This window comes from Myotis nattereri (genome assembly GCF_964212035.1).
Source record: "Myotis nattereri genome assembly, chromosome: 15".
Taxonomy (NCBI): Eukaryota; Metazoa; Chordata; class Mammalia; order Chiroptera; family Vespertilionidae; genus Myotis; species Myotis nattereri.
In genome coordinates this window covers 53,359,821-53,386,334 of record NC_138090.1, presented here as the reverse complement: position 1 = coordinate 53,386,334, position 26,514 = coordinate 53,359,821, and the positions used below count along the sequence as shown (strand labels likewise).

The 26,514-nt window shown below is 45.2% G+C and overlaps 1 protein-coding gene across 3 annotated transcripts; it reads right to left on the bottom strand.

The window, feature by feature from the left end:
• LOC308530456 (uncharacterized protein) lies at positions 1 to 26,405 on the bottom strand. Of its 3 annotated transcripts, XM_081107121.1 has the most exons (6): positions 26,244 to 26,405; positions 19,963 to 20,150; positions 16,500 to 16,587; positions 14,827 to 14,953; positions 5,414 to 5,487; positions 1 to 3,224 (listed from the first exon to the last, which is right to left on the bottom strand). In XM_081107121.1, the coding sequence occupies exons 4-6, from the start codon at positions 14,858 to 14,860 to the stop codon at positions 1,665 to 1,667; spliced, it is 1,668 nt and encodes a 555-aa protein (XP_080963247.1). In that variant the 5' UTR covers positions 14,861 to 14,953; positions 16,500 to 16,587; positions 19,963 to 20,150; positions 26,244 to 26,405; the 3' UTR covers positions 1 to 1,664. The 3 variants fall into 3 exon arrangements, 2 of the variants coding, with proteins under 2 accessions (XP_080963247.1, XP_080963246.1); XM_081107120.1 differs by lacking the exon at positions 16,500 to 16,587; XR_013996852.1 differs by lacking the exons at positions 1 to 3,224; positions 5,414 to 5,487; positions 16,500 to 16,587; positions 19,963 to 20,150; positions 26,244 to 26,405 and adding an exon at positions 13,009 to 13,130 and having other exon boundaries at positions 14,827 to 14,898.
• Between the last annotated feature and the right edge of the window lie 109 nt (positions 26,406 to 26,514).

Below are 26,514 nucleotides of genomic sequence, written 5' to 3'. Positions count from 1 at the left end.
CACAGAAGCCAATTTATTATAATCCAAAAATTAACATTCATATTCAAAATCTAGAATCCAGCATGGAAACATCAATGGTCACCTTTCTACTACATGAATATAGAGCAAGATATTGCCAAATTCTGAAGTCAGTTATTGCAATAGTAAAATTCTAAATTGCAGAACAGAAGCTACAGGGGCCAGAGGGCTCTTGTGGGAGGGGAAGAGGTTTAGATGGCATTGTTAAAGCACTGCAGAAAAGAGTATCAGCTGAGTAGAAAAATGAGAAAAGAAAAACATAACACAGAGAATATGAAATAGGAAATGAAAGAAATAAACTTAATTTTCTGGGTTCAGCTAGGACTGCAGCTTGGAAACAGGTGTCCTCTCTCCAATGCAGAGTTCATAGCAATTCTGCATCCTGGGTATGAAACATCTCCTACATTGTACTACATCACTGGTATAGGATTTGAGAGAGAAGGGAGAGGGAGAGAGATAGAAACAGCAATGATAACAGAGAATCATCTATAAGCTGCCTCTTGCATGAAAACTACTGGATATATAGTCCACAAACAGGGTATGAGACTCAATCGGGAAATGAACGCTGACTTCCTGCTTCATGGGTCCACGCTCTACAATGAAGCTTCACAATGCAGGCAACCCCACTGCTGATCAAATTCTCACATAGTACATTTATAGGTGTTCCCTCCAGTACGAGTTCTCTTGTATTGAGTAAGACAAGGATAATTAAAAGTTGTGCCTCATTCTTCACCTTTGTAAGGCTTTACTTCACAATGAATTCTCTGATTTTAAGAGACTCCATTGATATAAAAAGATTATATCACTCATCACATTTGCAATGTTTCTCTCCAGTATAAACTCTTTGATGTACAGGAAAGAATACACACCGACGAAAGGTTTCCTATTTTTTTTTCTTTCAAAATATATTTTTATTGATTTCAGAGAGGAAAGAAGAGTGTGTGATAGGAAATATGTATAAGAGGGAATCGTGGACCAGCTTGCTCCTACCAGCCCCACACTGGAGATCGCTTCCGCAACCAGGGCCACTGCCCTGACCAGGAATTGCACCCTGACATTGTGGTGCGTGGTCGAAGGTAAGCCACTGAGTCATGCCAGCCAGTGCTTTCTCACATTTTCTACAGTGTAAGGTTTCCTCCAGTATGAAATCTCTGATGTTTAGTAAATTTTGAGCTGTGGGTAAAGGCTCCAGCCTATTCTTTACATTTGTAAGGACTCTCTCTGTTAGGAAGTCTCTCAAGTACAGTAATACCTGAATGACTTTTCAAAGCTTTTTTACATTTTTCACATTCATTACGCTTCTGTCCAGAGTGAATTCTGTGATGTTCAGTAAGTTCTCACTGCTGGTCAAGGACTCACGAAACTCTGCACATCTCTAAGACTTCTCTCAACTATGAAATCTATGCTGTCTAGTATGGCAGAAACAGTAAATAAAATCTTTGTCATACTTTCTATATTTAAAAGGCTTCTCTCCAGTATGATCTCTCTACTTTAGGTATGATGCTACACTGAAGGTTTTCCCACATTCTCTACATATATGGTATAAGACTTCTGAGGACCTTCTAAAGGTTTTGCCACTTACTCTATACTTACAAGGCTTCTCTCCAGTATGAACTCTGGTATGCGGACTAAGTTCTGAGGAGCATCTAGACTTTGCCATATTCTCCACATTTATAAAGTTTCTCTCCAGTATGAACACTCTGATGCGTAGTAAGGTGTGAGGACCTTGTAAAGGCTTTTCCACATTCTCTACATTTATAAGGCTTCTCTCCAGTATGAACTCTCTGATGCCTAGTAAGGTGTGAGTACGATCTATACGATTTAACACATTCTCCACATTTATAAGGTTTCTCTCCAGTATGAACTCTCTGATGAGTATTAAAATATGAGGACCATCTAAAGGCTTTACCACATTCTCTACATTTATAAGGCTTCTCTCCAGTATGAACTCTCTGATGCCTAGTAAGGCGTGAATACCATATATAGGCTTTGCCACATTCTCCACATTTATAAGGCTTCGCTCCATTATGAACTGTTTGATGCATAGTAAGGTTTGAGGACGTTGTAAAGGCTTTGCCACATTCTCCACATTTATAAGGCTTCTCTCCAGTATGAAATCGGTGATGCCTAGTAAGGTCTGTGGACCATCTAAAGACTTTGTCACATTCTCCACATTTATAAGGCTTCTCTCCAGTATGAACTTTCTGATGTCTAGCAAGGTGTGAGGACCATCTAAAGGCTTTGCCACATTCTCTACATTTATTAGGCTTCTCTCCAGTATGAACTTTCTGATGTCTAGTAAGCTGGGAGTAACATCTAAAGGCTTCGCCACATTCTCTACATTTGTAAGGCTTCTCTTCCGTATGAACTCTCTGATGCGTATTAAGATGTGAGGACCATCTAAAGGCTTTACCACATTCTCTACATTTATAAGGCTTCTCTCCAGTATGAATTCTCTGATGCTTCCTAAGGTCTGAGGAGCTGCCAAAGGCTTTGCCACAATCTCTACAGTCATAAGGTTTCTCTCCAGTGTGAATTCTCAGATGAGTACTAAGGGTACAGCACCGGCTAAAGTCTTTGTCACATTCTGAACATTTATAAGACTTTACTCCTGGATAATTTCTATGAGGTTGAGTATGACCTGAGGACTGACTAAAGCATTGTCCATCTTCTCGGGGTTTGTAAAATTTTGCAAGAGTATGAATTCTTCCCTCATGTACAGTAAGAGATGAATGACACTTAAAGGTTTTGCCACATGCTTTACATTTGTAAGGCTTCTCTCCAGTATGAATTTTCTGACTTAGAGTATAAACTGAAGGCCAATTAGATATTTTACCAGAATCTTTACATTTATAAGGTTTTTCTCTATTATGGAACTTTTTCATTTTAGTTAGACTGAATATTTGACTGGAAAGTCTACCACAAGGATTCCATTTGTCAGCCTCCTCCCCTGAATGAATATTCTCTTGTTCATGGTAATTTGAAGACTGCTGAAAAGACTGGACACATTTACTTCCTTTGTGTGTCTTCTCCACAATAAGAATAACCTGATGTGTATTGGGATTGGACATTTGGTCAATGACTTTTCCACTTTTATAATGGTCCTCTGCAAGTTCTCTTCTCCACTGATGATTAAGATATGACTCTTGCTTAAAATTTTTCCAACGTTCAATCCATTGATAACTGCTCTCTCCATTATATGTACTCTGGTGACAATGAGAGATAGAAAGTCCTTTAATGACAGTTATAACTTCATTAAACTTGTACACTTGTTCCATAAGAACCATTATGTGATACTCATTAAACCAAGTGCGTTTTATAGAAAAAGCTTTCCTAATTTATTAAAATTATAGACAAAAAATAAATACAAAACATTGTCAGAGAAGGAAGAATGAATTCCTGTTTAAGAGACTGACAAATTGCCGTGGCCGGTTTGGCTCAGTGGATAGAGCGTTGGCCTGCGGACTCAAGGGTCCCAGGTTCGGTTCCAGTCAAGGACATGTGCCTTGGTTGTGGGCACATCCCCAGTGGGGAGTGTGCGGGGGGCAGCTGATCAATGTTTCTCTCTCATCGATGTTTCTGGCTCTCTGTCTCTCTCCCTTCCTCTCTTTAAAATCAATAAAATATATTAAAAAAAAAAAAGAGAGACTGCCAAATTGCCCTAGCTGGTTTGGTTCAGTTGATAGTGCGTTGGCCTGCGGACTGAAGGGTCCAGATTCGATTCCGGTCAAGGGCATGTACCTTGGTTGTGGGCATGTCCCCAGTGGGGAGTGTGCAGTAGGCAGCTGATCAATGTTTCTACCTCTTTATCCTCCTCCCTTCCTCCCTGTAAATAATCAATAATATATTTTAAAATAAATAAATAAATAAAAGACTGCCAAATTGCCCAGCAAGCATGGCTCACTGCTTGAGCTTCAAGGTATGCGCAAGATGGTCATGGTTCCATTCCAGGTGAGGGCACAAGCCCCGGGTTTGGAATCAGTCCCCTGTGTGAGGAATGCAGGAGGCAGCCAAGATATAATAATCACAAAGAGTGTGATTATCTCTCATCATTGATGTTTGCCTTTCTCTCTTTATCTATGTTCCTATCAAAAATCAATAAAAATATTTTTTCTTACAAAAAAAATAATGAAATACCTAGCCTAATTGGCTCAGTGAATAGAGCATTACCCTGAGGACTGAAGGGACCCAGGTTCAATTTCAGTCAAGGGCACATGCTCAGGTTTCGGGTTTAATCCTCATGGGGAGCACGCTGGAGGCAGCTGATCAGTGATTGTTTCTTATCAATGATGTTTCTCTCACTCTCTCCCTCTCAGTACTTCTCTGAGTTTAATAAAAATATATTTGAAAGTAATAATAAGCCCTGGCCGGTTTGCTTCAGACGAAAGAGCGTCGGCCTGTGGACTGGGGGATCCCAGGTTTGAATCCAGTCAGGGCATGTACCTTGGTTGCAGACAGGAAGTGTGCAGGAGGTAGCTGATTGATCTTTCTCTCTCATCGATGTTTCTTACTCTCTAGCCCTTTCCCTTCCTCTCTGTAAAAAAAATCAATACAATATATATATATATATATAATATATATATAATATATATTACATATATATAATATAATAATATATATAATATACATAAGATTTCCAATATGAATATATTTAAATTTTATAAATACATTATAAATCTCTACATTTTAGAAATGATTGCATGAAAATATAATCCCACCCCACATTTTAAGCAATTCAAAGGATTATTTACACTACATACTATAATTCCTAGTTTTTCCAGATTCCCTTTCCAAGAATGCATAACAGTAAAAAGTTGTTTTTGACTTTCACCTGCAGAAACACACTGATTTGCCAATGGAACTGACTCTAATATCGAAGGTTTCACAAAAGTATTATACACTTGACCTGTAGAGGTAACAACAATTCTGTTATGATAACTATTCCAGATTAGTTCTGTTTATATTAACCCTACCAGACCGCTGTACCGAATTTTTGGTAATTTCTGAATCTGCCACTATACCGCTGTACCTAATTTTCAGTACTTTGCCTAGGTTCAGTGCCTCAGGTCTGGTAGACTTAATTCAGTCTCTTCTCATCACACTCTTCCAAGGCTTTCTTTTCTTTTTTTTTTAAATATATTTTATTGATTTTTTACAGAGAGGAAGGGAGAGAGATAGAGAGTTAGAAACATTGATGAGAGAGAAACATCAATCAGCTGCCTTCTGCACATCTCCTACTGGGGATGTGCCCGCAACCCAGGTACATGCCCTTGACCGGAATCGAACCTGGGACCTTTCAGTCCGCAGGCCGATGCTCTATCCACTGAGCCAAACTGGTTTCAGCCAAGGCTTTCATTAAGTGTACATTATCAAAGCGACACCTTTTATATCTTACCAGTATTATTTCAGAGAATAAATCTTGTATTCCAGGCTTTGGAATAAAGGCCTGGTCATCTTCCGATGACATACCTGAAAGAAATTAAATTTTCAAGTTTGACAATCAGGTGGTGAGTGCTGAAGTTACCAGCAACTATAGGCCAATGACAGTTTTGGGTACTCCAAGACCCAATGAAGTATTCAACAAAGCTCAAGGTAGGTACAATGAGGAAAACTCACATCAAAGAGGGACAAAGAGTTGCCTACATTTGCAAATGATACCTGCGTAAACCTCCTCGCATGCAATGGTAATGTTATAAAAACACTTCTAATTACCAGTTTCTTCCCTGGAGAGAATGAGGTATGAGGGAAGTGCATGTTCAATGATCTCCCTGTTTTGAAGCCCCTTGAACAAGTGTCAGTTGTGTATGACATAGAGTGTGAACAGAACGGCAGTGCACGGTGAGTGCCCTGTAATGGCTGCTACAAATGAGAAATTGTTCGAGCACCATAAAGACTGTGGTACTGAACATGTATATGAAACCTGAAAAAACACCGTGTGTCTTAGAAGGAAACAGAGAACATTTGCAACTGGGAAATTAAAAAGACAACCGAACCAAGAACAGAGATCCTGAAAATAGTGTTGACCGAAAGGAGAATTTGTTCCAGAGGTTATTATTTGTTACTTCCTATAGAAAGCATGTTCAAAAGCCTGCTACTTTACAATTCAGAAATCTGAACAAAAGATATCAAGTCTTGAAAAAAAAAAACAACACAGAAAAAGTGTACCATCAGGAAAACAAAATAAATATATTCAAACTGGCACTACATTAATGAAAATATATTAAATATCTCAAAAAGAACGGAAAATAAACATCTTAATGCTGTAAAGAAGGAAAAAAGACAACTATATAATATCACAAAAATATTATTTAATCAAAATAAAAATACAATGAGAAAGTATTTTACAGACATCACACCAAAAGAGGAAATTGAAATACATAAAATACGAATTAAAAAATAGAGTAGAATCATGAATGAATGATGTGATCAACTCAAAAGATCAAAGAATTTGCCTGAGAGTGGTGGCTCCGTGGTAGAGATTCTACCTATGAACAAGGAGGTCACAGTTTGGTCCCACATAAGAGAACAGGCCTGGGTTGAAGGATCAATTCCCCCAATGTACAGGAGGCATGCGATCAATGATTCTCTCTCTTCACTAATGTTTCTATTACTCCCCCTCTCGTTTCCTCTCTGAAATCAATAAAGATACATTTAAGATTTAGGAGAAACCAAGATGCCGGCATAGTTAAACACTGTAAATTGCTGCCTCCCACAACAACTTCAAAAATACAACTAAAAGACGGAACGGACATCATCCAGAACCACAGGAAGGCTGGCTGAGTGAAAATTCTACAACTAGAAGGAAAGAGAAAAGCATACCGAGACTCAGAGGAGGTGCAGTGTGGGAGTAAAATACAGAGGTGCAGAGGCGCATGCGGAGAGGGCTGGCGGCTGAGGACACAGTTGTGTTTTTCAATCGGGAGGGAGTCTCAAGCTCTAAGCTCCAGTTCCGGGCGAGTCTCTGGGGATGCCAAACTGGACTGTCTGGCATCAGTCGGAACTCGAGGATAGCTTTCTCTCGGAAGTGCTTGCAGCGATTGCCCGGACACTGAGAAGTAGGACCTCTGAGGGCATGACTGAGAGCAGCCATAACTGCTTGCTCCGCCCTGTTGATCCCCTGGGACCCCACCCCGCCCAAGCTATGTCGGAGGCTTTTGCATATGAAAGGCCTGGCCCTTTGCAATCTGATAATTACCTAACAAACTGCAGCTGGCCCAAGGCTCCAGGGCAACTTGTATTGCTTCACAGCTGGCTCCTGCTGGGTAGCCTCAGGAAAAGGCTATATTAGCACCTCCTTAGAGATCCAGGAGCTGGTGTGGGTGTGCCCAGTCGTCAGAGTGGGACCATCCAGACTGCAGCTCCTCAGATCCATAAAGGACACACTCAAGGGGTAGACTCAGTGAGCACCAAAGCCCCATTGAAGCAAGTCTTGACCCGGAGGGGTGTCTCCAGCACAGAAGTTCTCCCACTGCAGACACAGCTGATTCTCACAGCCAAGTGGCCTGGAGGTCAATCCCTCCCAGTGTTACCTACGACAATCAAGGCTTAACTACAACAAGACTGTGCACAAAGCCCACAAGGGGGTGCACCAAGAGTGTCTACCTCAGGTAATTGGGGAGGCTGAGCCACTGGGCCCTATAGGACACCTAGCACACAAAGCCACTCTACCAACACAGGGAAGCATAAAAAATGCGGAGACAAAGAAACAGGACACAAATGACAGAAATGGAGGAAAGCAAATGATTGGATATAGAATTCAAAACCACACTTTTAAGGTTTTTCAAGAATTTTCTAGAAACCGCCGATAAACTTAATGAGACCCTCAAGAAATCTAATGAGACCCTCGAGGTTGTGATAAAGGACCAACTAGAAATTATTAAGCATACACTGACTGAAATAAAGAATATTATACAGACTCCCAACAGCAGACCAGAGGATCGCAAGAATCAAGTAAAAGATTTGAAATATGAAGAAGCAAAACACACACAACTGGAAAAACAAAATGAAAAAAGAATCCAAAAATACGAAGATAGTGTAAGGAGACTCTGGGACAGCTTCAAGCGTACCAACATCAGAATTATAGGGGTGCCAGAAGAAGAGAGAGGGCAAGATACTGAAAACGTATTTGAAAAAATAATGACAGAAAACTTCCCCTACCTGGTGAAAGAAATAGACTTACAAGTCCAGGAAGCACAGAGAAACCCAAACAAAAGGAATCCAAAGAGGACCACACCAAGACACATCATAATTAAAATGCAAGAGCAAAAGACAGAGAGAATCCTAAAAGCAGCAAGAGAAAGATAGTCAGTTACCTACAAGAGAGTACCCATACGACTGACTGTCAGCTGATTTCTCAACAGAAACTTTGCAGGCCAGAAGGGAGTGGCAAGAAATATTCAAAGTGATGAATAGCAAGAACCTACAACCAAGATTACTTTATCCAGCAAAGCTATCATTCAGAATTGAAGGTCAGATAAAGAGCTGCACAGATAAGAAAAAGCTAAAGGAGTTCATCACCACTAAACAGGTATTATATGAAATGCTGAAAGGTATCCTTTAAGAAGAGGAAGAAGAAGAAAAAGGTAAAGATACAAACTATATGCCGAAACCGGTTTGGCTCAGTGGATAGAGCGTCGGCCTGCGGACTGGGGGGTCCCAGGTTCGATTCTGGTCAGGGGCATGTACCTGGGTTGCGAGCACATCCCTAGTGGGGGATGTGCGGGAGGCGGCTGATGGATGTTTCTCTCTCATCGATGTTTCTGGCTCTCTATCTCTCTTCCTTCCTCTCTGTAAAAAATCAATAAAATATATTTAAAAAAAAAAAGATACAAACTATGAACAACAAATACACATCTATCAACAAGTAAATCTAAAAATCAAGTGAATAAATAATCGGATGAACATATTAACTGTTGATTATAATAGAATCAGGGGCATAGAAAGGGAGTGGACTGACTATTCTTGGGGGGGAAAGGGGTGTGGGGGATGCGGGAAGCGACTGAACAAAAATCGTGCACCTATGGATGAGGACGGGGAGGGGGGTGAGGGCGGAGGGGGGGTGAGGGTGGAGGGTGGGGGTGGAAACGGGTGGAGGGGAGCTATGGGGGGGAAAAGAGGAACAATTGTAATAATCTGAACAATAAAGATTTGATTTAAAAAAAGAAAGATACATTTAAAAATAAAAATAGTAAATAGCCCTGACCAGTTTGGCTCAGTGGATAGAGCATCAGCCCGTGGACTGAGGGGTCCCAGGTTCAGTTCCAGTCAAGGGAATGTACCTTGGTTGCGGGCACATTCCCAGTAGGGGATGTGCAGGAGGCAGCTGATCGATGTTTCTCTCTCTATCGATGTTTCTAACTCTCTATTTCCTCTCCCTTCTTCTCTGTAAAAAAGTCAATAAAATATATTTTTTTAAAAATAAAAATAAAACAATAGTAACTAATCAAAGAATTTGTACATAAATCATTAAAATTTTAATTCATTAACATTTTAATCCAGAGACGCCAACAAACATGTGAAAATGTGAAGAGATTTAAGGAACTCCTAAGACACTAACAAATTGACCACCAAGGCAACCCCATAGAGAGAGAATAATGAAAAGGAATAGGTAGCTTATATAAAAAATTAATTGTTTAAGATCCTGACAATTGGAAAAAGAGACATACAAATGCAAGCAGCTCACTGAATTCTAAGTGGAATGAGTATAACATGAGAACAGATAAAAACAATGAAAATATCACGAGTACCAGAATACTACCTAAAAACATATAAAAAAATAATTCCTCATGGAAAAGACAGCTCCTCTAAGATCATTAGGGGGTTTCTAAGCAGAAAACTATTGGGGGGATAGGGCACGAGATAAAACATCGAACTGATAAATGAACAAAAACCATCCAACAAGAATATTGACAGAATAGATGATAAACAATGGAGAGGAAACAACTGCTCCAGCTTTAAAACTTTCTCATTATTAGACCTTCTCATGATTAGACCTGCCCTATAACAAATCCGTCTGAGGTAATTTAAAAATTCTACACAACACTAACATATGAACACATAAAGATGCCTTGTGTGCGGAACAATATACAGAACTATAAAAATTTGTGGTGTTGTAATAAAGAAACATATATTACTTTGATTTCTCCTGTGTAACTTTAGAAAATAGAAGGAATTGGCAGAATTGAGTGGCTCAGTAGTTAAGCATCTATCTATGAACCAGGAGGTCACAGGTTGAGTCCCGGTCAGGGCTCATGCCTGTGTTTCAGCTCATTCCCCAGTGTGGGGTGTGCAGGAGGTGGCCAATCAATGATTCTCTCTCATCATGATGTGTCTATCTCTCTCCCCATCTCCATCGTCTCTAAAATAAAATTTTAAAAAGTATTTTTAAAAAAATAAAAGAATATAATCTTAAATCTCTTCTGTAAAACAAACAACATTAAAGACAATGTGATATCAACTTACGTGGGTACATGGATAGAATTGGCAATCAGCAGAGATTTGTATGCAGTTGACACTATGAGTTTAAGGTACACTGTTATAACCTTAAGGTATTTTAAGTAATTCCCATGGTCAAAACAAAAAATAGGAAATAAATAAAATGATCTCTGCTAATACGTAACACAATTCTGTATTGCAAATCACAGACTCCACATTTCTAAAAATGATTTCTCAAAACATGGTATATAGAACCAAACAATGAAGTTAGCTGTGTCTCTATACAGGAACAGAACTTAATACAGAATAACAAATTAATTATGTATTTGCATGATTACCAGCATAATGGAAAATAAAATATTAACAATTTACTTCCTAAGAAGGTGCATGACTTCTATGCTGTAAAGTATAAAATACTAGTAGCTGCCCTCTGCAGTGTGTCTCCTTCGTTAGAGCATGGGGCCACCACCAAATGGTTGCAGGTTCAATTTCAACCCCGTTTGGGACATGTGAGAAGTGAAACAATGTGTCTCTCTCACCATTGATATTTCATTCCCTATTTCTATTTCTATCTCTATCGCCCTCTCCCTCTCTTTAAAACTCAATGGAAAAAAAAAAAAACAAAGCTTGAAGATTAACAAAAGAAAGCATATACACACACATTGACGGCTGTAATTAAAGAACAAATCACTAAGTTGGAAAACACATTCCATGACCCTACTCTGAAATGCTAACAGTATCAGCTGTCATTAGTACCCAAAGTAACCTAAACATTCAAAGCAATCCCTATCAAAGTCCCAATGACACTTTTGGTGGAAATAGAAAAGCTCTTTCTACAATTCATGTGAATATCACAGGGCTCAATGTAACCAAGTCAATAGTGAAAAGAATGTATGAAATTAAAGGCTTCAGGCTTCCTGATTTTAAAACATACTTCAATGCTTCTGTTATCAAAAAAAACACTCTAATACAGCTTTAGCCAGTTTGGTTCAGAAGATAGAGCACCAGCCTGTGAACTGAAGGTTCCCAGGTTCGATTACGGTCAAGGGCAGATGCCAGGGTTGCCAGCTTCAGCCCCACTAGGAAACGTGTAGAAGGCAACCTATCAATGATTCTCTCTCATCATTGATGTTTCTAACTTTCCCTCTACCTTCCTCTCTGAAATTAATAAAAAAAATATATAAACGAAGAAATAAAAAACCTGTAATACAGACATTAAGAGAAATAATGAAGCAAGGTAGAATAAAAGGCCTACATAGACATGCTCCTGGAAAGGTCTTAAGATCTTCACCTAGGGTGCCTAAACCACAGATAAGAAAAGGATATTCTTTCCGTACCCCAATAACTCAGTTGTTTAGAGTGTGGCCCTCATACCAAAACATTGCAGTTTTGATCTGTACTCAGGGCACATTAAAAAGTAACCAATGAATGCATAACTAATAGGGAAGTAAATGTATGTCTCTCTCTCTCTCTCCCTCTCCCCCGGACATCCGCCCACTCTCGCCCCACGGCTCTCTTCCTCTAAAACCAATAGAAATTAAGTATACAGTAGTGCTGAGTGTCTTTAAAGAACTCAATAAATGAACTACACATGCAACCTTAAACTGGAATGTTAACAGAATAAGCTGTCACCAGTACCCAAGGTTGACATAAACATTCAAAGCAGTCACTATCCACGTCTCAATATCACTTTTCACAAAATTACCAAACCTCATCCTAAAATGGGTATGAAATGACACAGGACACCAGGGAACCAAAACTAACATGAGAGACACAGTATAACCTTAAAGGCATCATGCTTCATTATTTTAAAAAAATATTTCAAAACTGGTGTGATCCAAAAGTTATCATCTACACTTTAAGACACAGGTAAATAAAGGAGCACAGTAGGCCCTGACCAGTGTGGCTCAGGGTTAGAGCATCATCCTGTGCACATAAGGGTGGCAGGTTCAAATCCCCTTAAAGGGCACATACCTTGGCTACAAACTGTCACCCAACCTGGGTTGAGTCTTGAGTAGAAGGGGGCCAGTCGATGTGTCTCTCTCACATGAATGTTTCCCTCTCTCTCCCCACTCCTTGCTCCCACCCTTCCACTCTCTCTGAAAAGCAATGGAAAAAATGTCCTCAAGTGAGGATTAACAACAACTACAAAAAAGAAGCACTGTAGAATAAAGAGCCTACGTACAACTTCTCACCCATGAGGTAAAATAATCTTCTACAAGGGTACTTGTACCACCAAAAAAGTAAAGCAGATTCTCACACATACGAATAGTGTTGACATACTTAGATGTCTACGTGTAAAAGAATGAGTGAAGTTGGACTGTAATTAAACACCACATACAAATATTAAACCAAAATGTATTAAAGATTGAGACATAAAGCTAATAAGTCAATCTATTAAATGACAAGTTACAGAAATGGTTTTGTTTTCAAATATATTTTTATTGATTTCAGAGAGGAAGGGAGAAGGAAAGAGAGATAGAAACATTAAGATATTCACTGAATGGCTGCCTCCTGCATGGCCCCTACTGGAGATGGAGCCTGCAACCTGCTCATGTGCCCTTCATCAGATTCCAATCCAGGACTCTTCTGTCCACAGGCTGACACTCTATCCACTGAGGCCATCTGGCTAGGCCATGAAGAAAAGTTTTTATGATATTTGATTTTTTATTCTAGCACTAAGAGGAAAGGTAAACAAAGCATAATAGTCAAAAGGCATTAAACCTCATGTAAAAATAACTTTACATTAAAGGAAATTGTCAGTGCGTTCAAAATACAAGCAGGGAAATGGGAAAAAAGGTCTCCAAAGCCTATTATCTGATAAGTAGTTAATATCTATAATATATACAGACCTTTTACAAGTCAACATGAAAAAAGAAGTAACACAACTTTTAAAATGTCCAAAGCTATATGGTTAACTAATGTGTAAGATAGAAAGCAAGAACACACAATAGGGAAAGACAGATTCTTCACGAAGTAGTGTAACAAAAACGGAAGAGATACATGCAAAAATTATAAAACTAGACTGTGTTCACAGGCCATGAACCATAATGAAATTAGAATGGATTAACATCTAAAATTTGAGACCTGAAGCCAATGAAAACATTGGAAGAAATCATAGTTAATGAACTTTACCATCACTCTGAAAAATATTGGTTTGTACGTACCTTTTCAGGCATAACAAAAAAGCTAAAAAATAAAGAAATGAGACTACAAAAGAATAAGTTTGGTATACCAAAGAAACCACCGAGAAACAGCAACAACAAAAGCCATGTTACATCCTCAAAAGCTAAAGATGCAAAATATCTAAGGAACTCACACAACTTAACAGCAAAAAGACAATATGATGGAAAAATGTGCAGAGGACCTGATGAATAGACATTTTGCAAACAGGATATAAAGATTTCCAATAGAAATATTAAGTGATGTTCAACTCATTCATCATCAGAGAAATGTAAATGGGCACCACCATCATACACCACCAAACACCTAACAGGATGTCAATCATCCATAAATCAATAAAAAATGACAAGTATTACCAATTAAGTGGAGAAATGAGAACATTGATGCACTGTCAGCAAGATTATGAACACACTGATACAGCCAGTAAGAAAACACAATGATTTTCCAATATTTACTAAAGTTACCAGGAAACCAGTGATTCCATATCTGGCCATTTATATAGAGAACACATATGGTCAGGGCACATATAAAAAAATCAATTAATGCCCAGCTGAAGTTTCTATCTCTCTCTAACTCGCCCTTCCTCCCTGAATTCAATAAAATCTTAAAAAATCAAAAAAGAAAATAACATGGAGTGTGAATTTTTATAGAGGCTTTCCCATTTCCAATCCAGACTGTCATCTGGCCAGAAGACGTGGTAGAATATTACAATACTATAGAAAATGATTTTCTAAAATATTCTTTTCTGATAGTACCTTAATAAGTGTAGACAACACGTAATGTGTGCAAACACTGAGTTCTTAATTCACATACATCACAAAGCCTTTCTTTTATATCCCAAGGACCCCCAATTTGTTCCTTTTTTAAAAAATATCTTTTTTTATTGGTTTCAGAGGCAATGGAGAGGGAGAGAAAGAGAAACATCAACGATGAGAATCACTGATAGGATATCTCCTGCACGCACCCACTGGGGAGAGAGCCAGCAACCCTGGCATTGGCCTACCCAGAATCAAACCTAGAACCTTTCAGTCTGCAGACCAGTGTTCTATCCACTGAGCCAAACGAGCTAGAGCTCAATTTGTTCCTTGACAGCAAGCATCTAACACAGAAAACAGAAGCCCCTTGAGATGTTAAAATAATAAAGGAAAACCCTGCAGGTGGAGTAGGAACTCGGGAAGGACTCATCCTCACCCAGGGAGGCCAGGTTGCTGCAGTTCTCCACCATCACCTCGAGGTACAATTTCCGCTGAGCTGGGTCCAGGCATTTCCACTCCTCCTGAGAGAAATGTATGGCCACATCCCTGAAGGTCAACGGTCCCTGAAAGAAAATAAGTATTTACCAAGAGGTCACCAGAAGAGTTCATAATGTCATGCAACATGAAAACAGTCTTAGGAGAAGAGGTTGGGACCTACAGGAGTATCCTGAATTACCCATAAGATCACTTTGCCCCAGTAACTTTCCTTGATATGATTTCGAACACTGACAAATGAGGATGACATATGTCCACAAATCCTAGATATAGATTTATGTTTACAGGAAAAAAAACTTTAAAATTAAGGTAAAGCCCTGGCTAGTTTGTCTCAGTGGATACAGTGTTGGACTAGGCACTTAAGAGTCCCGGCCTGCGGCCGAAACCGGTTTGGCTCAGTGGATAGAGCATCGGCCTGCGGACTGAAAGGTCCCAGGTTCGATTCCGGTCAAGGGCATGTACCTGGGTTGCGGGCACATCCCCAGTGGGAGATGTGCAGGAGGCAGCTGATCGATGTTTCTCTCTCATCGATGTTTCTAACTTTCTATCTCTCTCCCTTCCTCTCTGTGAAAAATCAATAAAATATATTTAAAAAAAAAAAAAAAAAAGAGTCCCGGCCTGCGAACTGAAGCGTCCCAGGTTCGATTCTGGTCAAGGGCATGTGCCTTGGTTGCGGGCAAATCCCCAGTGGGGGGTCTGCAAGAGGCAGCTGATCGATGTTAGTCTCTTGTTGATGTTTCTCTCTATCCCTCTTCCTTCCTCTTGGTGAAAAAATCAATAAAATATATTTTTTAAAAAAAAGGAGTCCCAGGATTGCCCTAGCCGGTTTGGCTCAGTAGATGGAGTGTCGGCCTGCGGACCAAAGTGTCCCGGGTTCGATCCTGGTAAAGGACACTTGCCTTTGTTGCAGGCTCCTTGGGCCCTGGCTCTAGTCAGAGGCAACCAATTGATGTGTTTCTCTCATATCCATGTTTCTATCTGTATTTCCCTCTCTCTTCCACTCTCCCTAAAAATCAATGGAAAAATATCGGATGAGGATTAATAAATAAAATAAAATAACATAAAAACTAGTAAAAAAAGAAGAATCGCAGGATTAACTCTTGTTGTTCGATCCCCAGTAGGGGGTGTGCAGGAGGTCAATGGTTACATTCCTGGTCTGGGCACATGACCAGGTTGTGGGCTCAATCCCCAGTGTCGGGTGTGCAGGAGGCAGCTGATCAATATTGCTCTCTCATCATTGATATTTCTATCTCTCTCTACCTCTACCTTCATTTCTGAAATAGATAAAAATGTACTTGAGAAAGAAAAGAAAAAATAGCTGAAAAAATAATGTTAACAGGTAAAGCACAGAGACACACATTTTACAACTATGAAATCAAGATGGTTTAGTGGCCCGGTGCATGAAATTCGTGCACATTAAAAGGAAATTAGAGGTAATATTTTAATATTGCTATTTGCCCTTTCTCTATAACAGAAGTGTCCGGCTGGACCCATCTCCATTGGGCAACACCTAGACCCAGCCGGCCCCACCCAAGTCAAGCTCTGCCAGGTGGGGGATCCAGCCTCCCATCCCGGTGCTGGGGCAGGGGGCATGGCCTCAGGGGGACCCCCAACCTTGCCGCGACATCGGGATCCACCTCCACGGCTTCACACGCATGCAACCTCCTGGTGATCGATTGTGACAGCATGAAGGCATCACAGCCTGATGGCATGAGGGCGTGAAGACCATTTGAATATTAGCTCTTTATTATATAGGATAAGGAGAGAAACATAAGGATACAAAACAAGTTGAACCTAGTTTCCTTTTTGTGGTTGTAAACCCTCACGTGGGGAGATTTTTTTCCATTGAGTTTTTGAGAGTGAAAGGCAGGGAGGTAGAGGGTGAAAAGGACAGAGAGAGACAGAGACAGAGAGAGAGAGAGAAACATCAATGTGAAAGAGACACAGAGATACATGTATTCACTGCCTACCACAGATACCCAGAAACTACTTGCCCAGGACCAGGACCAAGAATTGAAACCTAATCCACACCAGCCTGGGGGAAATAATTTTTCTTATCAGTACAATTCCTTCAAAATTTTTATATATCACAAGAGGCGCGGTGCACAAAATTTGTGCACTCAGGGGGGGAGGGAGGGGTCCCTCAGCCCAGCCTGTGCCCTCTCGCAGTCTGGGACCCCTTGGGAGATAAAGACCTGCTGGCTTAGGCCTGCTCCTGGGTGGCAGAGGGCAGGCCCAATCCCTAGGTGCAGCCCCTGGTCGGGCTCAGAGCAGGGCCGATTGGGGAGTTGGGGCGCCTTCCCCTGTCATGCACAGAGCAGGGCGGATTGGGAGGTTGTGATGCCACCCTCAGTCACGCTCAGTGTAGAGCCGATTGGGGGGTTGGGGCACTGCCCCCTTTCACACTCAAGGCAGAGTCGATGGAGGTTGCAGCGCCACCCCATGTCACACACAGAGCAGGGCCGGTCAGGGGGTTGGGGAGCTCCCCCCTGTCACGCACAGAGCAGGGCCCATCAGGGGGTTGAGGAGCTCCCCCCTATCACTTACAGAGTGGGGCCAATAGAGGAGTTGGCACACCGCCCCGTCACACACAGAGCAAGGCGGATCAGGGGGTTGGGGCGCCGCCACTGTCACACTCAGGGGAGGGCCAATGGGGAGGTTATGCCTCTACCCCATCACACACAGAGCAGGGCCCGTGGGGGGGAGGGGAGGGTGGGGCGCCGCCTTCTATCACCCACAGAGCAGGGCCGATCAGGGGGTTGGGGCGCCTTCACCTGTCACGAACAGAGCAGGGCCGATAGGGAGGTTGTGGCCCTGGCCCCTGTCACACACAGAGCCGCAGGGCGATCAGGGGGTTTGGGCGCTGCCCCGTCATGCTGATCCCGGTGCCGGAGGCCTCTCAGCTCCGCTGATCCCAGTGCTGGGAGGCATATTACCCTTTTACTATATAGAATAGAGGCCTGGGGCACAGATGGGGGCCAGCTGGTTTGCCCTGAAGGGTGTCCTGAATCAGGGTGGGGGTCCCCACTGGGGTACCTGGCCAGTCTGGGTGAGGGGCTGAGGGCTGTTTTCAGGCTGGGACTGCAGCTCCCAACTGCTCCTTTTTTTCTTTTCTTTTTTTTTATTCTGGGCCAGCTTTAGCTCTGAGGCTCCAGCTCTGAGGCCTCCACTCCTGAAAGCAGGTATCTGGTTTGTTTTGGTTCTCGAAACTCTGTATCAACTCCAGCTCTGAGACCCCAGCCAGCTGAAAGCTGGTTTCTGGGCATCTATATTTGTTACAATGTTTGAAACTGCAGGCTCAGAGGCCTGCAGCGGCCTGCGGGAACATTGGAGTCCTCTGTCACTGAAGCAAGCAAGCCTCATGTTAGTTTCAAGCTGCCTGGCTGCCAGCTGCCATCTTGGCTGACAGTTAATTTGCATATTGCCCTGATTAGCCAATGGGAAGGGTAGCGGTTGTACGCCAATTACCATGTTTCTCTTTTATTAGTGTAGATTAGTGGAGAGCTATTTCATAGAAATTTAATGAAATTGAACATACATTAATAATATCATTCTTGGAAACTTCCTAGAAAATACAAAAAGTGATCATATAGGGTATGTTCATGATGGGAGTATAAAAGGACAGAGAGAGACAGAGAGAGACAGAGAGATATCAATGTGAAAGAGACACAGAGATACACGGATTGGCTGCCTACCACAGATTCCCAGGAACTACTTGCCCAGGACAAAGAATTGAAACCTCAACCACTAATTCACACCAGCCACGGGGAACTAATTTTTCTTTTCTTTCTTTTTATTTTATTGCTTAGAGTATTACAAAGGGTATTACATATGTCTCCTTTTTCCCCCCGCCCTTGACAATCCCCTGGCCTCTCCTACCCCCCAGTGTCTTATGTCCATTGGTTATGCTTATATGCAAGCATATAAGGCCTTCAGTTGATCTCTTACCCCCCCCCCCCCCCACTAATTTTTCTTATCAGTACAATTCTTTCAAAAAAAAATTTTTTTTAATATATTTTATTGATTTTTTTACAGAGAGGAAGGGAGAGGTATAGAGAGTTAGAAACATCAATGAAAGAGAAACATTGATCAGCTGCCTCCTACACACCCCCTACTGGGGATGTGCCTGCAACCAAGGTACATGCCCTTGACCAGAATCGAACCTGGGACCCTTCAGTCTGCAGGCTGATGCTCTATCCACTGAGCCAAACCGGTTAGGGCTCTTTCAAAATTTTTATGTATCATTAGTGGAGAGCTATTTCATAGAAATTTGATGAAATTAAACATACATTAATAATACCCTCTTGGAAACTTCCTAGAAAATACAAAAAGTGATCATATAGGGTAGGTCCATGGTGGGAGTATGGAATATAATGAAAACTTAAAGAATCAAACCTGATTAGTTAAAGCTCCCACGCAAAAGCCAATGATCCGTAGGAAATAAAAGTAAATCCTCGCTGAAACTGGTTTGGCTCAGTGGATAGAGCGTCGGCCTGCGGACTGAAAGGTCCCAGGTTCGATTCCGGTCAAGGGCATGTACCTGGGTTGCGGGCACATCCCCAGTAGGAGATGTGCAGGAGGCGGCTGATCGATGATTCTCTCCCATCGATGTTTCTAACTCTCTATCCGTCTCCCTTCCTCTACGTAAAAAATCAATAAAATATATTTGAGAAAAAAAAATAAATAAATAAAAGAAATAAGGAAAGGAAAACACCTGGAAAGTCAAGAACATCCAAAGTAGAGAAATATGGAAGAGAGGAAGGAGCCCGAGAGAGAGGAAGGGGACTGAGAGGGAGAGGGGTCTTGGTGAACAAAAGTGGAGGCAAAAAAGAGGAGGCACTTCAGGTAGAGAGACTGGTTCAAGGTGAAGAATTGGGGGAGGGAGTGCAGGGACAGAATGGGGGGTTTAGGGATGACGGAGCAGAGAGAGAAGCAGCACTGAGAAAGCCAGCTGTGGGAAGCAGGACAGACTGCAACAGGCAGCAGAGGGGACACAGGTTTGGGAAGGGAAAGAGAAATATACACACAGATGTTCAAACAAAAGCAAACAGCCTTTTACCAAGGACACATCTTTTACCTGAGAAGCAGCCATGTGGTCCTGGTCCTGATCAGGATCTGGGATGTTTGCTCAGGTGACACTATGTTGAGAAGTCACAGCCTGTTAATCAGCTCACCTCACATTCACAGTCAGAAGGACCTGGAAATGAGGAAAAGCACACCACCTCCTGTCCTTGGTCACAGGAGAGAGTGAGGAACAAGGAACTCCTACAAGGAGAACACACTGTGAATTTTTTAATGTGTCTTCATGTGTCTCTCCTCTCAAAGACATCCACTAACTCCTACAGAAATGAGAATGTGAGCTGCTGTCCCGATGCCCCAAACAGAGCACCCCCTTAACTCCCTTGAACAAAGCTTGCTCCCTACTCACACAAAGGCATCCTGCAACCCTCATGCTAATCCCTGTCCTCACCTTCCATCACCTGGAGGCCCTCAGTAACCAATGATGCCCCACCCAGAGCAGCTGTCCAACTCCATGGGGGAAAGCCCACCTGAAAGCATTTCTAAAAGTTCCTCAGGGGATCTGAGAAGACTCAGAGGATTTATCTCAGGATGCTTTTAAATAATAAATTAGGTGTCAGACATAGAAAAAGTAAATCCATGGAAGCAGCACACACAGAGAGAAAGAGACACAAAACACCACAGCAACAAAGTTAAGCCTTCTAATATTCCGTGAAAAGGCATCAAGTGGTGACAAACCCAGGTCATCTCCTCGTTGCCATCCGAGGAATGACACATGAGCAACCGACAAGTCTCTCCCCTCTGAGTGAATAAGAGTTGCAATTGGAAGCAAATTATTATAAAAGTAGAGGCCTGGTGCATGAAATTTTGTGCGGGGGGTGGGGGAGGGGGTCCCTAAGCCTGACCTGTACCCTCTCCAATCCGGGACCCCTTGGGGGATATCTGACTGCTGGTCCAATAGGATTCGGGCCTAAAAAGGGTAGTCGGACATACCTCTCGCAAGCCGGGACCTCTGGCTCCTAACTGTACACCTGCATGCCTGCCCTAACCACTGTCCTTACCTGCCTGATGCCCCTAACTGCCCTCCCCTGCTGGCCTGATCCCCATAACAGCCCTCCCTGACCAGCTTGATCCTCCTAAATGTCCTCCCCTGCCGGTCCAGTCAACCCCTAAATGTCCTCCCCTGGTGGCCTGTTCACCAGTAACTTCCCTCCCCTTATGGCCTGATCCCCCTAGCTGCCCTCCCCTGCTGGCCTGATCCCCCTAACTGCCCTCCCCTGTTGGCCTGATCTCCCTAAATGCCCTCCCTGCTGACCTGATCCACCTAAATGCCCTCCCCAGCTGGCCTGATCACCTTAACTGCCCTTGCCTGCCAGCCTGATCCCCAGAATTGCCCTCCCCTGCCGGGCCGTATTGACTGTAACTACTCTCCCCTGCTGGCATGGTCACCCCTAACTGCCCTCCCCTGACGGCCTGGTTGTCCCTACCTGCCATTTCCTGCCACCCTCGTCACCCCTAACTGCCCGCCCTTAATGGCCTGATCCCCCTAAATGCCCTCATCTGCTGGCCTGTTCAACCTAATTGCCCTCCCCTTCCAGCATGGTTGCCTCTAACTGCCCTCCCTGACCTGCCTGATCCCCCGATATGCCCTCCCCTGGCAGACTGGTCGCCCCTAACAGCTTCTGCCAAGGTCCCTGCCACAGTGGATATGTCCAGAAGGACGTCCAGATGGTTGTCCAAAAGATGTCCAATCTAATTAGCATATTAACCTTTTATTACTATAGATAAACTGTCAGTCGGACATCCCTACTGCAATCCGTGACCTCTGTCTCCTAACTGCAAACCTCCCTGCCTGCCCTAACCACTTTCCTTACCTGACTGATGCCCCTAACTACCCTCTCCTGGGGCCTGATTCTTCTAACTGCTCTCCCCAGCCAACCTGATCCCCCTAAATGTCCTCCCCTGTCTGCCTTGTTGCTCCTAACTGCCATCCTAACTGTCCCCCCCTGCCGACCTGGTCACCCCTAACTGTCCTTCCCTAACGGCCTGGTCACCCCTAAATGCCCTCTCTGATGGCCTCATCGCCGGTCTAAATAGCACATTACCCTTTTATTAGTAGAGATAATCCGGCAGTAGGACATCCCACCACTAATCCGGGACCTCTGGCTCCTAACTCCTCACCTGCCTGCCTGCCCTAACCACTCTGCCTGCCTGCCTGATCCCCCTAGCTGCCCTTGCCTGCCAGTCTGATCACCCTAACTGCCGTCCCCTACCTGCCTGATCCCCCTAACCACCCTCCCCTGATGGCCTGGTCACCCCTAAACACCTCTGCCTTTGCCACAGTAACTGTCTGGAAGGACATGCAAATGGTTGTCCGGAAGATGTCCAGTGTAATTACCACATTACACTTTCATTACAATAGATAAACGGGCAGTCGGACATCCATCTCGCAATCTGGGACCTCTGGCTCCTAATAGTTCATCTGCCTGCCCTAACCACTCTGCCTATCTGCCTGATCCACCTAACTGCCCTCCCCGCCACACTGATCCTCTTAAATGCCCTCCCCTGCAGGACTGGTCACCCTTAACTGCCCTGCCCTACTGGACTGGTTGCCCCTAACCACCCATGCCTCGTCCCTCACCACTGTGGCTTTGTCCAGAATGATGTCCAGGTGGTTGTCTAGAAGATGTCTGTTCTAATCAGCATATTACCCTTTTATTAATATACATAAATCGGCAGTCGGACGTCCCTCTCACAATCTAAGACTCTGGCTCCTAACCGCTCACAAGCCTGCCTGTCCTAAACACACAAGATGCCTGCCTGATCCCCGTAACTGCCCTTCCCTGCCAGACTGATCCCCCTAACTGCCCTCCTCTGCTAGCCTGGTCCCCCTAAATGCCCTCCCCTGATGACCTGATCCACCTAAATGCCCACCCCTATCGGCTTGATCCCTATAACTGCCCTCCCCTACCAGCCTGCTCACCCCTAACTGCCCTCCCCTGCCAGCCTAGTCACCTCGAACTGCCCTCCCCTGCCAGCTTGGTTGCCCCTAACTGCTCTCCCTTGCAGGTCTGATCCCAACTGCCCTCCCCTACCGGCCTGGTTGCCCCTAACTGCCCTCCCCTGCCAGCTGGGTGGCCCCTAACTGCCCTCCCCTGCCGATCTGGTTGCCCCAAACCACCTTTGCCTATTCTCCCGCCACTGTGGCTTTGTCCAGAAGGACGTCTGGATGGTTGTCCGGAAGATATCCTGTCTAATTTAGCATATCCTTTTAATAGTATAGATAAACCAGCAGTTGGACATCTTCTCCCAATCTGGGACCGCTGGCTCCTAAGTCCTTACCTGCCTGCCTGATCCCCCTAACTGCTCTCCCCTACCAGTTTGGTCGCCCGTAACTGCCCTCCCCTGCCAGCTTGGTTCCCTGTAACCGCCTCTGCCTCAGGCCCTGCCACCATGGCTTTGTCAAAAAAGATGTCCGGATGATCTTCCGGAAGATGTCAGGTCTAATTAGCATATTACCCTTTTATTTGTATAGACTAGAGGCCCGGTGCACAAAAATTTGTGCACTCAGGGGGGAGGGGAGGTCCCTCAGCCTGGCCTGTGCCCTCTCGCAGTCTGGGACCCCTCAGGAGATAACGACCTGCTGGCTTAGGCCTGCTCCTGGGTGGCAGAGGGCAGGCCCAATCCCTAGGTGCAGCCCCTGGTCGGGCTCAGAGCAGGGCCGATTGGGGAGTTGGGGCGCCTTCCCCTGTCATGAACAGAGCAGGGCGGATTGGGAGGTTGCGATGCCACCCTCAGGGTAGGGCCGATTGGCGGGTTGCGGCACCGCCCCCTGTCACACTCAAGGCAGGGTCAATGGGGAGGTTGTGGCACCACCCCGTGTCACGCACAGAGCAGGGCCCATCGGGGGGTTGGGGCTCCGTACCCTGTCACGCACAGAGCAGGGTCTATCAGGGGGTTGGGGAGCTTCCCCCACAGAGTAGGGCCGATAGGGGAGTTGGGCACCACCCCCTGTCACACTCAGGGCAGGATGGATCAGGGGGTTGGGGTGCCGCCCTCTATCACCCACAGAGCAGGGCCGATCAGGGGGTTGGAGAGCTCCCCCCGTATCAGGCACAGAGCAGGGCTGATCAGGGGGTTGGAGTGCCTTCCCCTGTCATGAACAGAACAGGGTGGATAGGGAGGTTGAGGCCCCGCCCCCTGTCACACACAGAGCTGCAGGGCAATCAGGGACTTTGGGCCCTGCCCCCTGTCACGCTGATCCCGCTGCCGGGAGGCCTCTCGGCTCTGGTGATCCCGGTGCTGGGAGGCATATTACCCTTTTACTATATAGGATAGAGGCCTGGTGCATGGGTGGGGCTGGCTGGTTTGCCCTGAGGGGTGTCCTGAATCAGGGTGGGGGTCCCCACTGGGGTGCCTGGCCAGTCTGGGTGAGGGGCTGAGGGCTGTTTTCAGGCAGATTGAAGCTCCCAACTGCTCCTTTTTTTCTTTTTTTATTCTGGGCCAGCTTTAGCTCTGAGCTGGTATCTGGTTTGTTTCGGTTCTATAATCGAAACAATGTATAACTCCAGCTCTGAGATCCGGGGCTCGCTGAAAGCAGGTTTCTGGGGTTTTGTTTAGCTTCTATATTTGTGACAATGTTTCTTAAACTGCAAGCTCAGAGGCCGGCAAGGCAGGCGGGGAACCTTGTGGGGAAGGTTGGAGTCCTCCATCACTGAAGCAAGCAAGCAAGCCTCATGTTAGTTTCAAGCTGCCTGGCTGCCCGCTGCCATCTTGGCTGGCAGTTAATTTGCATATCTCGCTGATTAGCCAATGGGAAGGGTAGTGGTCGTATGCCAATTACCATGTTTCTCTTTTATTAGATAGGATTCCAGAACTTTATAAACTGGAGATTTATAAGTCTGATTCAATCTGTATAACAAAAAAAAAATCAGCCGTTAAATATATAAAGCCATGCTTAGGCGGCACGATCACTGGTTGCAATTGGACTAATGAACCAGGAGGTTATGGTTAGATTCCTAGTCAGGGCTTATGCCAATGTTTCAGGTTTGATCCCTTGTGAGGAGCCTGCAGGAGGCAGCTGATCAATGATTGTGTCTCTCACTGATGATTTTCTCTATCTCCCTATCCCTGTGAAACTGATATCAAAAATATATTTTAAAATTTATATCTACAAATATTTATATGTGTGTGTGCCACAAGATGATATATCACAACTTAATCATCCAAATCCCAGCAGCTCACCACTTGCCCAGATCAGGGTTCCCTCCTCCCACTACTATGTATTTCTGTCTGTGGATCTGTCTGTCTCCTGCCCCCTTTCTCTCCACTGTGGTCCTTTCCTGTGTCCTCCTCCGCCCTGCTCTCTCTCCTCTTTTCTCTCTGTCTGTCCTACACCTGGACCATGAAACTCCTGAAACCTACTTCCCTTCAGGGGCTCTTTCTCCTGGTCTCTGAGGCTCCATCTCCACACACGTCTGAGTCTTCCCCTCCCCACGCCCGTGGCCCCTCTGCTGCCTGTTCCCGTCTGTCCGCTCCCACAGCTGCGGACTCAGGGCTGCTCCCTCTGCTCCCTCATCCCTGAGCCCCCCTTTCTGTCCCTGCACTCGCTCCCCAACTCTTCTCCTCTGAACCAGTGTCTCTGTCTCAAGTGCCTCCTCCTGTGCGGACCCCACTTCTGCTCCCCAGGACCCGCTCCCTCCCAGCCCCCCTTCCTCTCTCTGGGCTCCCCTCCTCCCTGTGTCTCCACTTCCTTCCTCCTCAGGCCACTTTCCTGAGTGACCCCCTCACTCCTACCGTCGCCATCCAGCCCCCCCCACACCCCTATGGGCCCCTCTCTGTGGACCCCTCGCTGCCCTCTCTCCCGCCCACGTGTCTGTCTCTCTCTCCCTCTCCTGACCCCCCGGCCTGGGCCCCCGCCCCCCGCAGTCACCGCGCCCACAAAGCCCCTCCCTGCGGGCAGGTCACCTCTTCAGGGGACACCGCGTCCTTCCCCCTGAGGATCCCCCCCATGGACACTGTGCTCCCCGGGCACGCAGACCCCTTATTAAATGGGAGTGGGCCTAGGAGGGGGGTGCAGACCCCCAGGCCGGGAGCCATCCGGGCTCTTTGTGCGGAAAACGCCGGGCGGGGGGAAATGCGCAAAGGGCGGGAAGCCCCTGACCCAGACTCTCAGCCCCGCGGGGAGCACCGGCGGCCCCGGGAACGGTTTTCAGCGGGAAAACCGCGCGGCAGGCGGTGGCCACAGCCACAGGCGGAGAGACCCCGGGCCGGGGCCTCCGTTTCCTCCCAAAGGAACGTGGCGCCCGCACCGCGCAGCCTCCCGGGACGCGGACTCACCGCTGAGAGAGGCTCCGGGGCGGGGACCCCAACAAGGACTTCAGCGCCGGCAGCGCCCTCAGCCTTCCCTGCGGGGAGGGGGACGGGGAGCGTCAGCTTTTAAGACAAACACCCTCCTCAGGGGGAACCGCCACCTTCCCCTCCACAGCCGCTTCCGTGTGCAAGGAACTGCGCATGCGCCTCCCTGCGGGGTGGGCGGGGCCAGAGCCTGAGCTGAGCGACTCCGCGATGGGGGCGGGGCCGAGCCCGGCGGCCAGGCCTGTGCAGGGAC

Bases quoted from the DNA above. Each gene is read 5' to 3' on its own strand.
- LOC308530456 (XM_081107120.1), bottom strand. The intron at 5,488-14,826 runs GTGAGGATGAGT...AATTTCTTTCAG, and splicing joins CAGCAACCTGGCCTCCCTGG to GTATGTCATCGGAAGATGAC. The intron at 3,225-5,413 runs GTAAGATATAAA...CATTGTCACCAG, and splicing joins TATTCTCTGAAATAATACTG to AGTACATATAATGGAGAGAG.